Source organism: Oculina patagonica, chromosome 2, assembly GCF_052425735.1.
Source record: "Oculina patagonica isolate OP01 chromosome 2, crgOcupat, whole genome shotgun sequence".
NCBI lineage: Eukaryota > Metazoa > Cnidaria > Anthozoa > Scleractinia > Oculinidae > Oculina > Oculina patagonica.
Genome location: NC_135759.1, coordinates 36,709,245 through 36,724,151, shown reverse-complemented (window position 1 = coordinate 36,724,151; position 14,907 = coordinate 36,709,245). Strand labels below are relative to the sequence as shown.

Here is a 14,907-nt window from a genome sequence, read left to right as displayed (position 1 = left end):
TTTTGTATTGAGAGTAAACTGCCATGTTTAAATTACCCTGCCAGTAAGGTCTCTTAGGTTGACAAAAATATCAGTGAAGAAAAGGGAATGTTGCAAAGCAACGAAATCACGAAAGAACCAATGCGAGTTAGCAACCATAATCGTTCGTGACGTAAAACTAAACATGGTGGGAAACTGACTTTACCTTCTTGAAGTTTGCAATACCTACTCCAGTAAAATTTGACAGTTTGAGAAAAAGTGTTAACACTCACTGCAATTTTTTTTTCTTTAGTTACATGTTGACTAAATAGAGATCTGGTATAACATAAAGTTGTAGTTGTCTCAGTTTATAGCAGAATTTACGTGAGATGGTTTGACTATGTTTCTTTTTGAAATTTTTATTCTTAATTCCAAGATTCACCATATCCAGCCATATCGCCTGTTTCTATTTGTAACCCTTGCTTTCTCAGTTGTTTTCTACAGCATTCACATTACAAGGTAACAATTGAAATCAATCACTGTAAGCTTCAGAGAATTGGACTGTCAAGAAAAACAATATAAAGCCTATTTGTCTCAAATTCAAATAGCTAGGAAAACATGTTTTCGTGGGCTCCTCTAAAGTCAATCGAAATTCTGTTATAGTCAAAATACAACAACAAAGAAAACAGGATATGAGTTTTAACAGACTCACCCTTTCAGATATCCATGCTGCTATTCAGAATGAGATTCCTCATAGTAACTCGGAACATCACACAAAAACTGTTACACAATCTACGGTACGAAACCAAAATATATCAGGTAAATTTTCTTAGCGCATTAAATTAATTTTCCCTTTGTTGTTGTTTTGTAAGTTAGAGGCTCAGATGAGACACAACAGCTTTACTCTTTAACGTTAAATTTTAACTTCAGGTTTGACGTCAAATGATATTAATCAGCACAGCCGAAAACTCAAATTACTTACCCAAACCCTGCTGGCAAAGTATAATTTTCTTAGCACTAACATTTCTTAGATGTTAAATAAAAAAGAAGGACAAAATAAAACATCAAATAATCAATAAATGACAATTATTAAGTCTTCGCTGGAGTAGATGTATAAAAATCATTTGAAACTATTTGACGTGTCTCCGGCTTAGACAGTACAGTGCAAGTTATCTCTTTCTCGAAAACGCCTTTTCGCTTTTAATTTCATGTGTTTATTTCAAATACTGTGAAGGAAAAAAGATCGAAATTTTGCTGGAATACTAAGAAAATTCGAAATTGTGCTCTCGAGCTGAAAGATGTCGTTAAAATTGTCTTCACTCCCCATATGACATGTTTCTATTGTACTTGGCAACATTTTCTGTGTTTTGACGATGTGAAAAAAACGATTTAGAACATCCGAGGTTCAAGACAATTGGTTTTCCGTATAACTAGCAGTTTGTCTTTCTATTTATGCTCAGAATCAAATTAAGTTTAACTGAACTATTTTTAGAATAGTGGGACGGAGATATATTTGACTCTGTCAAGTGTCATATCTGACATTATGCAATTTAAAAAAATAAATTTTAAATTTCAGTCATCTTTCAACGTCCTCTTTGTGCCATAAGCCAAATTATGCTTCTTCGTTCCTTTAAAAAGTAATGGTTCATTTAAAACTTTCTGCGCTGATATCATAAAAGTTATAAATATCATAACAAAAGTCTGGAGATATCGAACGGATGTTCGTCTTAATGAAGCATGCCTGAAACACAGACAAACTTTTCTTTGCTTTATCGCACTTACAGTAGTTACTATATAATCCAAGCAAAAAAACGCCACTTGAGCGGTGAAAACATTTGGTAAAAAAAATATGCGTTTTATGCTTATCAATTCAAGGATCGCTGAATTTCAGCAGCCCACGAATTTCACATAATTAAAATTTATACTTTTCACAGAAGGATTATGACATTCCAGCCATTGCGTACTTTTTTTAGTCATGCAATTTCAAGGCAAAACATTACAAAGATCACTGTAATTTCAGGAATTACATTCCAATGAAGGAAGAAAAACAGAATCTTAAGCTTCCAAATCTCTTGCCATTGTAGACCAATGTTCATGGTATAAATAAATAATTCGAAAGTATATATCCTGACACATATTTCGTATACATAACAAGTTGTCCAATCATTTTTGAGAAAGATAAGATCATTCAGTTTTAGAATGCGCTTTGCGGAAATTTCTTAGGATTGACTGCATGAATTCATACTTACCTTTTTGCCTATAATCCTGATATTCAAGAAGAAACAAAGGGTATCTTCAAATCACAACTGCGCGATTTATTTTGCATTTACATGTAGGTCATAATGGACGTTTGTGGCCCGGTCTCAAGTAATAATTCATAACATACTGTCACCCGGTCAAAACAATACCAAGAGATGTGTGAAATGTTCTTGAGTATAAAAATTAGTGACAACTCTATAGAAAATAACCGTGTCAGAGGAATGGTGTTAGTATTCAAATTTCCATAAAACGACAGATGATGTTATTTATCTCTAATGGTCTTAAGATCCTAAGTTATATAAGTGTAACCGAGAGTGCCAGGACATGTCAAATAGTAACATTTCTTCAGAGACTTCAAACAATGCTCTCCGATGACAATTTGTGTAATTGAACAACAAAGAGTGAAAGGAACACCAGAGAAACACTAAAACTGCATACGAAATTACTGTATGGAATTTAGCTGTTTGCGCCATTGTGAAAAGCGTTTTGGTTGTTTTGTCGAATCTTTGATTATTAATCGTATAGATTGGATTGATTTTTCAGGCTTACCTTGGATTGCTGGTTAGGAAACTTCTCGAAATCTTTTAGCTGGTTACATGGCGCGATTTGATGCTGTTGTTGTATGTTATTCGTGTCACGAAGGTTTTTCCCGCCTTGGAAAGTAAAGCGCGAAAGCAAATCCATTCATTACTCAATAATGAAGCAAGATATTTATGTTGCAATGGCTTGCACAATCATAATGTGTTAGATATCAGGTTTTTTAATCTCACCTTGTCGAAACAAATACATACAAACATTATTTTCAGTGAGATTATATTCAATATCTTTATGCTTGACCATATGTTTAAAAAGACAAAAAGAAAGTATCGATCTGCAATTTTGGTAATTCTAAGTAATTATATTTAAAGTTATCGAATCTCACACTTGACGGCGAAAATTCTACTTGACAGCTGGCCATCAAATCCTAAATACGAATTGACATGCTATGTAAAAGGCAACAATTTAAAGCCAGACTTCCAAGAGATTAATATCGACCCAACATGGGGTCTTAGCTGGAAATGAATTTATTTAAAGTGCAATATATGTACTGATTTCTTTGGGTAAAAATGACGCCAAATTACTCCGTAAAGTGCGGCTTACCAAAATGCTTGTGCCACGTGTTCTATGCTTTCAGTGTTCACAAAGATAATTTCACAGTTTGTTGCACGTGAGAACAACAAAAAAACAAGAATTATATATTTATACATCGACAAATATCGTATTTTCTTCTTATTCCCAAGTTCGACGTACGAAATCTCATTATTGGCTGCTGTACATTTCTTCCAATGTTAGTTCTGAAAATTGGAAAGTGAGTTGACACAATATCACTTATAGATTAAAAATATATGATAAAAGTTGACACTGGCTAAAATATTTACAGGACGTTTCGGCTACTGCTGTAGCTTTCTTCAGCAATATGTAAATTTAAAACGGCGTCCCTGGTGTTATAGGAATAAAAAACTAAAAAATGCAGAAAAAGGTGATAAGGAATGTACTGAATAAAAAGGGGGGTGGAATTCTAAAAGCGCGACTAAAAAGGAAGAATAGGGGGTGGTATGCAATTAAAAATTGTTAAGTTTCTTATAAATGTTCGGGAATGCTACGTGTTCATTAATAGCGTTTCCATCTCGGACTGAGTGCCACGCTTCGAGGAAAAGTCTTTGTCTCCAAACTGAAGACCGGTCGATAATGTCAACATTTTCCAGATCAATTTCATGATCGTTGAGCAAATGGTGTTCGGCCAATAGGGAATTTCTGTCCATTGTTGTTATCGCTTTAGCATGTTCTTTGATACGTGTTTTTAGTGCGCGTGAGGTCTGGCCAATGTAAACACACGCAGAGTCTTTGCATTTGATTTTATAAACAACACCTTTCGACGACTCTTCGCTGATTTTATCTTTGGGTTTTTTCAAAATATTGGCGATGGAGCGAATGGGCTTGTGAGCCACTTTGACGTTGAAACCTTTGAGAACTCTTGAGATTCTTTCAGAAAAACCCTTGGCGTACGGTAGAACAACCAAGCCTCGCTGTTCAGCAACGTTGTCACCACTTTTTTGTTCGGCATTAGATTGACGACCATTACGAATAAAATTGATAGGATAATTATTCGCTGCCAGCGCTTTCAATACACGTTTAGATTCAGATGACACTTCCTCCTCAGTGGATGGGATGTTCTTAGCCCGATCCATGAGAGTGCGTACAACAGAGTGTTTATGTTGCGTATGGTGGTGTGAATTGAAGTCTAGATAGCGGTCGGTATGGGTGGCTTTTCTGAAAAGCCACCCATACCGTGTGTTTACATTGGCCAGACCTCACGCGCACTAAAATCACGTATCAAAGAACATGCTAAAGCGATAACAACAATGGACAGAAATTCCCTATTGGCCGAACACCATTTGCTCAACGATCATGAAATTGATCTGGAAAATGTTGACATTATCGACCGGTCTTCAGTTTGGAGACAAAGACTTTTCCTCGAAGCGTGGCACTCAGTCCGAGATGGAAACGCTATTAATGAACACGTAGCATTCCCGAACATTTATAAGAAACTTAACAATTTTTAATTGCATACCACCCCCTATTCTTCCTTTTTAGTCGCGCTTTTAGAATTCCACCCCCCTTTTTATTCAGTACATTCCTTATCACCTTTTTCTGCATTTTTTAGTTTTTTATTCCTATAACACCAGGGACGCTGTTTTAAATTTACATATTGCTGAAGAAAGCTACAGCAGTAGCCGAAACGTCCTGTAAATATTTTAGCCAGTGTCAACTTTTATCATATATTTTTAATCTTATCATGCCTGGCTACAAACCAGATATTTTTAAAATCACTTACAGATGTTATGTTGTTTTCTCCAGTTGATAATAACACTTGTACTTAGCTGGTGATTTCCTTATTCTCGTTCTTTGCCTGACATCGTGTTATGTTTTTAAGGGAACGCAAAATGCTAATCACTTGTCGAATTAAAAATTTAAACAGATTTGGATTGCTGCTGAACTTTGATTGCTTTTTCAGAGTCCGAGCATAATCAGAGCATTTTCGAGGTCCATTTTGAAAAAAAAGTAATGTAATTTCTTGTAGGTTGTTTCAAAGACTTAATCGAAGTCATCGGTGCAGTGTAAACAACATTTTTAGGTTCCTAGCAGTTGATTGTGTTCTTTCTACACGGTAGGAAAACGGCGAAACAATTTTGCCTCAAACATTTTTCTTAGTTTTGTTGTGCAGTATGCTGCTATTTCTCTTATAATATCTGTTGATTTCTTTCTTTTTTTAGAAGAGTCATCTTCAGCCATCCTTGATGAAACCGGATGAACTTTTGCATATTCCCTTTATGCAGGTACGCAGGGCTAACAAAACATTTTAACGTTTGAAGTTAAACACGGAAGATTTTGAAATAAACTGAAGATACTTAGTGTGGGTTTTCAAGTCATTCAATAATTTTCCAAGTTTGATTTTGGGCGCAGAAGCTCAGAACAGTTGTCAAACTGTGGCTTTCTCCAAGCTTAAAATACCTTACGTCGTACGAGGCTCCTTTGTTCTACGTGAAGTTTTTCAGTTTAACACCGCATCAGACAGGAACAGGTGCGATGGTCAATTAAATGAACCGTAACTTGATGTACATCGTATAGACACTGAGACGTCGGTAGAATGAAAGTTAATTCCTCACGCTCTCTCTCTTTATGTAATTGATTTACCTCATAAAGATTATCTATGATTAGGGTTACGATGGAACCCTGGAATCTCAGTTATCAATTAAATATTTCGCGATTTCTCTGCTATCAGTATAAATTCCAGCCCACTGATAAGCTATCAGTACTGATTTTGCAGATCTTAGATCTCAGTCAACAGTTAAGAACGTGTCATTTCTTATCTGACAGCTAATATTTTGACCAATTCTCGGCTATTAGGCCTTATATGAAGCTTGATCTTTCTTAAAGCACAGCAGCTCGTTAGAGGCTACCGACCACCATTGCACTGTCACTTAAACTTAATATACCTAACAATTGAGAGTTGAACACTTACATAGTGATTGCTTTCAAACGAGATATGCACAATCCGTCAGGAAAAACTTGGTCAAGCCTTTATTTCGTCTGTAAGGCAGGTATGCAAAAGATCAGTGTTATCTGTTTTTTTGGACTAAAAGCAAACTTATATCTCGATATTGGTTTATCGCAGAACGCCATCTAACGACTAGACTACTAGCCCGAGTGTTCTATTGACCCACAGTTAACAAGTGGGAGTGGTCTAATTAATTAGTAGACCTTAAGAATAGCAGTCAAAACCTGAAATTTGAATTGTTTTTATGGAAAAATGAAGAAATATTTCCTCCTTTAAGGTAAAAGCGCGCGATCGTCATCGTATCATTCGCCGAATCGGTCCAGGACGAGAGAACCAATCACATTAATGCATTTGTAGCTGACCAGTGTTTACTTATATAAACCAATAGCGCATGCCCTAGCATTGTAGCAGCATAATTTGAGGGTGTAACGAAAGAACAAAATTAAGAATCTTTTTGAGCTTTTCTATCACATTATTTCAACTTTTTTACTTTTTTTCTAGGACATTCCTTGGTTTTAAAATTCAAGAATTAACTAACAATTCACATTTTCTTTTAGGTCGGACATTGTCGTTAACGTTCTAACGGCATAATATTTTTGATGTATTTTTACACAAACACTATAGACCGAGATGTTAATTCGAGAACATTCTTTTCTGTTAAAGTTTTTACCGTCCCTGTCGGTAGAAGGTTTGTCTTCTGAGTGCCTCTCGTTTCGTCGACTTAAAAATAAGTGACACTGCCGATAATCTTACAACTATCAATAGAATTAAATTCTTCAAAATATTAAATTTATCTTTAACTTTCTCAGTCGGTGGCAACTAAGGGTAAAACCTAACTTAATCAAGTTATGCTCCCAAGTCCAAATCTGTCAATCATACTGCGTTATTTAACACGGAAATGAGTGTATCATCCTTAGAGGTTTATAAAATACATAATGGACGTTCTGAATGTGTCAGTTTGCAGAGAAATAATGGTATACCTTTTAGACTAAAAATCCCTTGACATCGGTTAAAGCGACTTAACTTGGAATTAGTTGAATTGAATCCAACAATACCTGATATGCCAAAATGTTTATGTTGTGTCTTCGATATTTTCTTCAAGAGCAGCAAAGGCAGGGATCTTCAAATTCAAGCGTCAAACGAGCCCATTCTCACCACGCTTCAGCCATGATTAATGGTATATTTCCCCAGGATGTTTCATGCCAAAGATAATTTGTTTTGTTAAAACACCTTGAAAAGGCAAAATTAAATGATTGAACAGATGCCTTTTCTTCGATTTGCAGGCCTACCTGCTAATGAATGGCATTTAACAGAAGCGCCAAAATCGTAAATCGCTTGGAAACATCGTCTTGTGGCACCGCATGTCGTAAGATGCTGTTGTATATTTTGAGTTATTTCTTTATCATAAAATTTTCAGATTTTCGTCTTGCGTCTAGTTACAAAACCTATTACAGGGGCCGACCTTTTTACACCGTTTCCGAGTCGGCATCCTTTGAGTAACTTAGCACAAAACATCATAATTAACGTACTTATTAAAAATTCCCTCTGTAAAACCGTCCCTTTCAAAAATTATGTAAAGTTTACGCGTTATTTTAAACCAAAATCATTTAATTGATAGAAGCATACATCTGATGAATGAAGATCGCTTAAACATTCGCTGCTCTGAGGTATTTTTTCAAATTTGTTGAAAGTTAATATCGTCTAGCAATAATTGCCTTTTTTCATTTCGATTTATTTAGTTAAGAGTTTCAGATTTTAAGGAACAAAGTTATTTTTCCATTTTTATTAAAAACCTTGTGTGTAAAATTCGAGATTTTTTCCTCATTGGCTCGTTGACTTGTTGGACGTGAGCAATTTGGCTATAAGTTTTCATTTTGATCCGCATCCAAAGAGATGAAATATTTTATCGAAGTGAGAGTAAACTATTTAGCAGGGTGCCACCTGTAAAATGCATTAAAAAAACTTGTGATATCTATGACAACGTAGTCACGTACCAGACTTTTCGTACTTTTCATTGATTGATTATTAAATTTCGTTGCTGTAGAAAGTATCGATGTTTCGCGAGGATATCTCATCAATAGTGAGCTTTTAAAAGTTAATCCCTTTCATGAAATAATGTGTGTAAACTTAAACAAGTAATTATTTACAATCATTATCCACAATATTGCTATTAACAGTGGAAAGGGACGAGCGATTTTTTTCTTACAACAACATTACGAGAAACCGCATCCCTTACGCACGCATCCAGTAGGTCAATATTTCTTACATTTTTCGTTAGAGCAACAAACTAACAAACAAACAAACAAGCATTATTCCTCTAATCGCATATGTGGCGTCCATCGCAATCATTAGTATACTGAAAGCCGAGGAATGCACTGGGCTAGCACAAATTGCTAAGTTAAAAACTAGATAACTGTTTTAAGAATCAACGTGAAAAATTAATACATTTCAGTCTGCGTTTAACAAGTCCGCGTTATACAATTCATGCAAGTCCTCATTTCACATTTACAAGTCCGCATCTCACAAGTCCGCGTTCAACAAGTCCACGTTTTGCAGGTCCTCGTTTTACAAGTCCACCTTATAAAATTCTTCTTTTTAAAAGAGTGGGTTATTTATGTCCCTGCTTTACAAGTCTGCATTTTTACTAGTCCAGTCCAGTTCTCATGTACATTATTCCATTATAAGCAACACTGCCTTGAAGAAAAACGTAATATCTGCCCGTGCCAAACTTAAGTAATTTATGTAATGTGCTTTAAGAAAATTTACAAAACAAATACAATTCACTTTTATTATGGTTGACAATTTTGATGAAGAAGAAAATGAGGTTACAGAAACGAAAAAGAGGAAATCTGAACGTTAAAATATGGCGTCTGTGTTACTTAATTTTCTTGTTTACATAATATAAAAGTGACGTGTAAAATAATCAACAAAATAAAAAACAAAGATGGGGTATGTTTCACGACATACATTAAAACTCAAGCTTTGAATTAGTTCGGCAGGTTGGTACCTGTATAATTGCATATGCGACGACAACTGTGCATTATTGAGTCATAATATCAGACTGAATACGTTGTTAGCACCAAAAAAAATTAACATATTTAGCTTGAAAGACTAGAAGAAGAATATCTTCTTTTTTTAGACTGAAATCACTTATCTAGCAAGTAGGTTTTATCACAGAAAACTTCAACCGAAGCCAAGATATAATCAATATTTTTTTCATCATTCTCTTTAACTCGTTAGAAAAATCTCGAGCAGACTTAATTATTCACGTTCAGATGACATTTGTTTATCATTTCAGCGTTAAAAAGCTAACATACACATTCAAACGTAAAGAAAAATATCGCAATTGATTTTATTGACCAGCACAGCTTGACATAAAGATTAGGGCCCTTTTCATCCCTACGGGATAAAGACATGGAAATTGGGGAAGCATAAAAGCTGTTCCATATTTCATTAAAAATTCTTTCTCAAATAATGTCTAAATTGGAAACGTGAATTATTTTCAATCGGTGGAAGATTAAGAAATTATTGATACGGTGTAATTTGCCTGTGTTTGTGTTTTTTAATTTCTACACAAAAATCAAAATAAAATATTTTTCAAACTGTTTGACTGATACATTGTATATATAAGGTGTAGATTATAAAACCTACGCTATATTAACAATGCTACCGGGAGCGAAGTGCGATAAAAAACGAAAGCTGGTTGTTATTAATAATTCACAACTTTTGGTTTTGTAGACTGAATCAAGCTAAGCTTATCCAATTCCTTCACCGAATTGTAACTGATTAACCTACAGTCCAAGACAGACGTTCAATCTGATTACCGGAGAATTTGTCAAGACAGCGAACCATGGTGTTTCAAGATACATTGATTTTCCTCTACGCGATTCTACTCATTCCAGGTAAGAAAAGAGTTTCGTTTCTTAAATTGAACCATAACTATGAAGGCACTTTGTGGTGAGTGAGTCATAAGTGCTTTTCTTTTTCCATTAGATTATCTTCATTTCTTCAAATTTCCCACAGCCACCGTTTAATAGAAAACTTCATTTTTTGTCTTTCTGCTCGTAAAACACAGTTTAAAAAAGTATTGCGAACCTCATCGCGTAATACTGGCTTGCGTTTTCTCTTTATTATTTATCATCGCTACGTTTGGTGCATGAGAAAACTGGATGAAAACACAACCACAAGCATGCAAATTCGACAAAATATTTTGAATGTGGTTTATCCTGTTATGCCAAGGTAAAACCATGCTTTTCTTATCCTAGTCTGTAGTGTTTTTAAAGTCTACAAACGAATTCACTGATATGAAATTCGTTATGATTCGCTTTAGAGCACTTCTCCTTAAATGAAAAAAAGATTTAATTAAATTGATCTTGAACGAATTTTTCTCAATTGTAATTTATTTTAGAATTACAAATTTATACAACTGGCTCAAATGCTTTCTTCGAATTGAAAATTGATTTCAACCCTAATCTTGCTGCATATCTTAATACTCAGGGAAGAATAACATTTCGCAGTAAACGACAACATGAAGTAAAACAAACATTTTTCTAATCTTTTATACAATATTTCAAAGAAAAAAACAGCGATAAAAGATTACAGTTAAACTAGGGATGTCGTTAAATCGTATTGCAAGACGAATCTCAAAGCTTAATCCAGAGAAAAAGCATTCCCAGTTTACTGAGTAGGCGACTAAATAACCGAATACATTTTCATTTCTTCAGACTGTTGAAGTAATCAATAATTAATTCCAGGACACACGAGTGGAATCCGATTGAAAAATATTCTGTTATTGGTAGAGTAAACAAAACCTTAGATCGAAGTGCATTATTCAGAAAATTATTGTCAAAATGTAAGGAATACATAGATAACATTTGTTATTCAACGTGTTAAGTGATTCTAGGTTTTAGATTTTGGTGCCAATTTGGAGCTTTGTGAGTCAATTGACAAATTTATCTTATTCCCGTAGGGGGTCTATTTTATGCAAACAAATACCGCTGGAGTCATAATTTCATTTCAAGAAGCAATGCGTGCACTAATTACTGGTCACCGCAAGGAAGACTTAGTCAGTTTTTTTATCGCAGAGAAAATCGTTTTATCAAATCGGTTTATAGAAGAACTTTTATGTGATAATACTGCTGAAAGTCCTTAACATCATTGTTCAAATTTTTATCACGGTAGCATTTGTCACAGTGAGATGTTACGTGTCGTTGTTTAAACGAAATTGATTTTATTTAAAAAAGAGACGTTACAGGAATCAAAAACCTCCAAATAAAGTTTTGATCACAAAACTATAAAGCCGTCTCTATGAACTTACAAATTTTGTCCTGTTTTCTTCAATCGTAAAATAATTTTAAAACTGCTGAGGCCAATCGTTGGCAACTCATTTACTCAGTGCTCATTATTTGCTTGGTCGAATGAACATTGCCAGTCAGAATGAGTATCTTTAAACGATTCACCAGTAAAAACTTCATTCATTCTGTTATAAGAGCCATTTTCTACAGTAGAAGGGTTGAAGAACCTACGGTAAAGAATTTTGTAGATATAAATCACTGAAAACTCTGTCCCGATCATTTAAGAAACAAATCATTGTGTCTCAATTATTTGCCTGCAACCACTTTAACAACTCCGTATTTTCTATCGGCATCTATAAAATTCATAAAGATGTCACAAAAACGTCAAAGAGGAAAGAGTCAGGATGATTCGACCAGTGATATTTTACAGAGTGCACAGCCTTCACCACGAAACTGATCCAAGGCTGCTTATAGATTTGCTTTTTAACTAGTTATATTTTTAACAGGCATCGGACTGTCCCATGAGGTTTTAAATGGTAGTGCATATGAATCTCCTTTGGACCGGGAGGTGTCCAATAAAAGTGTGCACGAGTCCTCTTCCACAGACCCTGTCAGCAGCGGTAAGTAAACTACCGAACCCTTAGTATCTTTATTTTCATTATTTTCCTTTCAGTCAGTGATTCATTTTTTTTCTTTCAAAATAGACATAGGATTATCACAGGAGGTGCTAAATGGTAGTGTGAATGAATCCCCTCTCGATGACAGCGATGGTAAGTGCAACTCCTTTAATTATAATAGGGCAAAGTCAGCAGAGTGCCCTTTCTAAGATAAACGAAGTACATTACGAAATGAAACCGTACTCTCAGCGCTCATTTCTTTAATCCTGACCACTTCATGTAATGCGTTGTCAGAGAAGGTTAAACTGTCGTTCCCAGAGGGAAATTCTTCAGTGATAAGTCGAGATGTTTCGTTTTAACTGTCTGAAGAGGGGTTACTTATGACAATTAATTTCTCTTTGCCCATCACCCTTGAAGATGGAGGAAATGTCTATTTTTCTTTTAATAATAATAATGATAATTTTTTTTTTAAATACTTAAACTTTTTTTTTATCTTCCCTTGGTTTAGAACCAGATGATGATGAATCTCGACTGGTGCGCGATCTATTCTTCAGCGGTTACAACAAGAATGTGCGCCCCGCGCAGGATAAGGAATTGCCTATTGAAGTGAAATTTGGAATTGCGTACACGCAGATTGTCGACTTGGTAAATCAGCTTGTTAACTTTTCTTCTTAAGTCCCTTGTTAAATTCAAAGTTAAATTATTTTTACTTATCATCAATAATTTTCTGGACCACAACTCTAGCTTTTACCTATTTTTTATGTACAAATCATTTTAAGCCATGTCCATGAACAGCTTTAACGCCAGTGATCAACGTCTTCAAGAATGAAATGAAATGAAGGGGAGATTCTTCTAAGTATTTTAAGATTTTGAAAATGGACCTGTAACCTAGTATACAAGTGGAAAAATAAAAAACAACAGTACTCTTCTTATAATAATTTATTTAGGAACAAATTTCACAAACAAATACATTTTTACAAGCTTAAAACAATTTTTCACAAACTAAAATCATAAAGTTTGAGCTTAAACTCTTACCTTCTTCAGAAGAAAGTGTAAGTTGATATTCGTATCTAATTTTTTTATTTCTTTCTATAACAGATGGAAAAAGATCAAGTTCTTGTGAGCAACATCTGGGTCAGAATGGTAAGTCAATAAAAGCGATATCCACCACTAAACAAGTACCAATTCTTGAACATAACCTTTTTTATTTATACGTGTGTTTGACAGTAGTGATATTTTTTCAGATTTTTAATTTTTATACAAGTGCCTACAAAATTCCTATTTTCAAATATTTTCAAAACCATTTTCCAATTTTCAAACCCAATTTTCTCACCACTCAATGTTCTTCTTGCCCTGATGAAGCTTGAGCAAGATTACCCCACATACTTATCAAATACATCCATCCCAATAAATTTAGACCACAAAAAAAACGAAATTGGGTATTTTTTTTTAATGATTTCAATTTTTTCAATTACTACTAAGTCTCTTACCTCTCAGAATTCTTTGCTTGTCCCGGTGTAAATCGGTTTGGATTACTCCAAATACTGATTACAATGCGTGTCCTCTTCCACAAAAATGAACAAAACATCCAAAAAATGCACATTCCCCCCCCCCCCCCCAAATGATCCACCATTTTATGGGACCTAAAAAAATTACTCCCCTTTAGCTTGAAAAAACAATTTAATCCAGTTAAAATGCATCCTGGGCATCCCATTCGATTTTTCGTATTTTACCAGCACTTATACTTTCCATTGTTTTTCTTTTTATTTTAACCAGAATTGGAACAACCATCTCTTAAAGTGGAATGCGTCTGAGTATGGTGGAATAAAAACAATTAATGTCAGCCCTACATTACTCTGGCTTCCTGACATTGTTCTTCACAATAAGTAAGTCATGAAGATGAAGTATTCAATATGACACGAGCATGGGACAAAGATAAAATCTGAGTCCTCGACGGGAATCGAACTCATGGCCTCCCAGATACCGGTTGGGCGCTCTAACCAACTGAGCTACGAGAGACTCGTTGTGAGCCGGGCCATTCACTAGGTTGATATGTAACACGCGTCCTGCATACTGCTAGGATCAGCAATGTCGAAATCATCAAGTTTGTAGTAAATAATAAAGATGGTAAATTTTAAGCTCGGTAATAAATAATGAAGATGAAGTATTCAACATGACACGAGCATGGGATTCATTATTATGACCGAGCTTAAAATTTACCATCTTTATTATTTACTACAAACAAGTAAGTCGGCTACTAGATTTACCAAAAGCTTCGTATCTCTATGAAAGTCTAACATTTTCATTTGTAAATCGTTTCTCGTTAGTGCTGAGGAGTTGCTTCCAAGTGGAACCCTATACTTGTTCAAAACCAAAGTCATCCTGACATCTGATGGAGGATGCACATGGTACGCGCCCACTATCCTGCGCAGCGGTTGTAATATAGACATCACTTACTTCCCTTTCGATGACCAAATGTGTGAACTGAAGTTCGGCTCCTGGACTTACCACGGATTGGAAGTGAATATCGTGCAAATGAGAGACTCTGCGGACCTCAATTTCTACATGAAGAGTTCCGAGTTTGAACTCGTGTCAGCAAAGGCGAAAAGAAACGTAGTAACATACAGGTAATGTACCAGCAAAAAAAATTCGGAACATTTGCACAAATGCCATCATTGGC

General features: G+C 35.0%; 3 protein-coding genes across 7 annotated transcripts in view; 1 reads left to right on the top strand and 2 right to left on the bottom strand.

Moving 5' to 3' along the window:
* LOC144644513 (neuronal acetylcholine receptor subunit alpha-2-like) overlaps positions 1 to 7,750 on the bottom strand; it is a 36,392-nt gene extending 28,642 nt beyond the window's left edge. Inside the window, exon 1 of one of the 2 annotated variants that reach the window (XM_078504014.1) lies at positions 7,372 to 7,750. The gene's annotated coding sequence lies outside the window, so the exon portion shown is untranslated. Of the gene's footprint in view, positions 1 to 670; positions 689 to 7,371 lie in introns of those variants that run through there. The other variant, XM_078504016.1, reaches the window with a different exon arrangement.
* The window catches only part of LOC144644515 (neuronal acetylcholine receptor subunit alpha-10-like), a 44,506-nt gene that overhangs the window by 20,888 nt on the left and 8,711 nt on the right, over positions 1 to 14,907 (top strand). For 2 of the 4 annotated variants that reach the window (XM_078504025.1, XM_078504021.1), the window contains 8 exons: positions 5,532 to 5,594; positions 10,055 to 10,218; positions 12,117 to 12,230; positions 12,315 to 12,380; positions 12,736 to 12,872; positions 13,326 to 13,370; positions 14,004 to 14,113; positions 14,555 to 14,854. In XM_078504025.1, coding sequence (XP_078360151.1) covers positions 10,167 to 10,218; positions 12,117 to 12,230; positions 12,315 to 12,380; positions 12,736 to 12,872; positions 13,326 to 13,370; positions 14,004 to 14,113; positions 14,555 to 14,854 — 824 coding nt within the window. In that variant the 5' untranslated portion in view covers positions 5,532 to 5,594; positions 10,055 to 10,166. Of the gene's footprint in view, positions 1 to 5,167; positions 5,426 to 5,531; positions 5,595 to 7,939; positions 7,984 to 10,054; positions 10,219 to 12,116; positions 12,231 to 12,314; positions 12,381 to 12,735; positions 12,873 to 13,325; positions 13,371 to 14,003; positions 14,114 to 14,554; positions 14,855 to 14,907 lie in introns of those variants that run through there. The other 2 variants (XM_078504022.1, XM_078504024.1) reach the window with 2 other exon arrangements.
* On the bottom strand, positions 3,819 to 4,445 carry LOC144642346 (uncharacterized). Its single transcript, XM_078501311.1, has one exon. It carries the CDS (start codon positions 4,443 to 4,445, stop codon positions 3,819 to 3,821), a length of 627 nt encoding a protein of 208 aa, XP_078357437.1.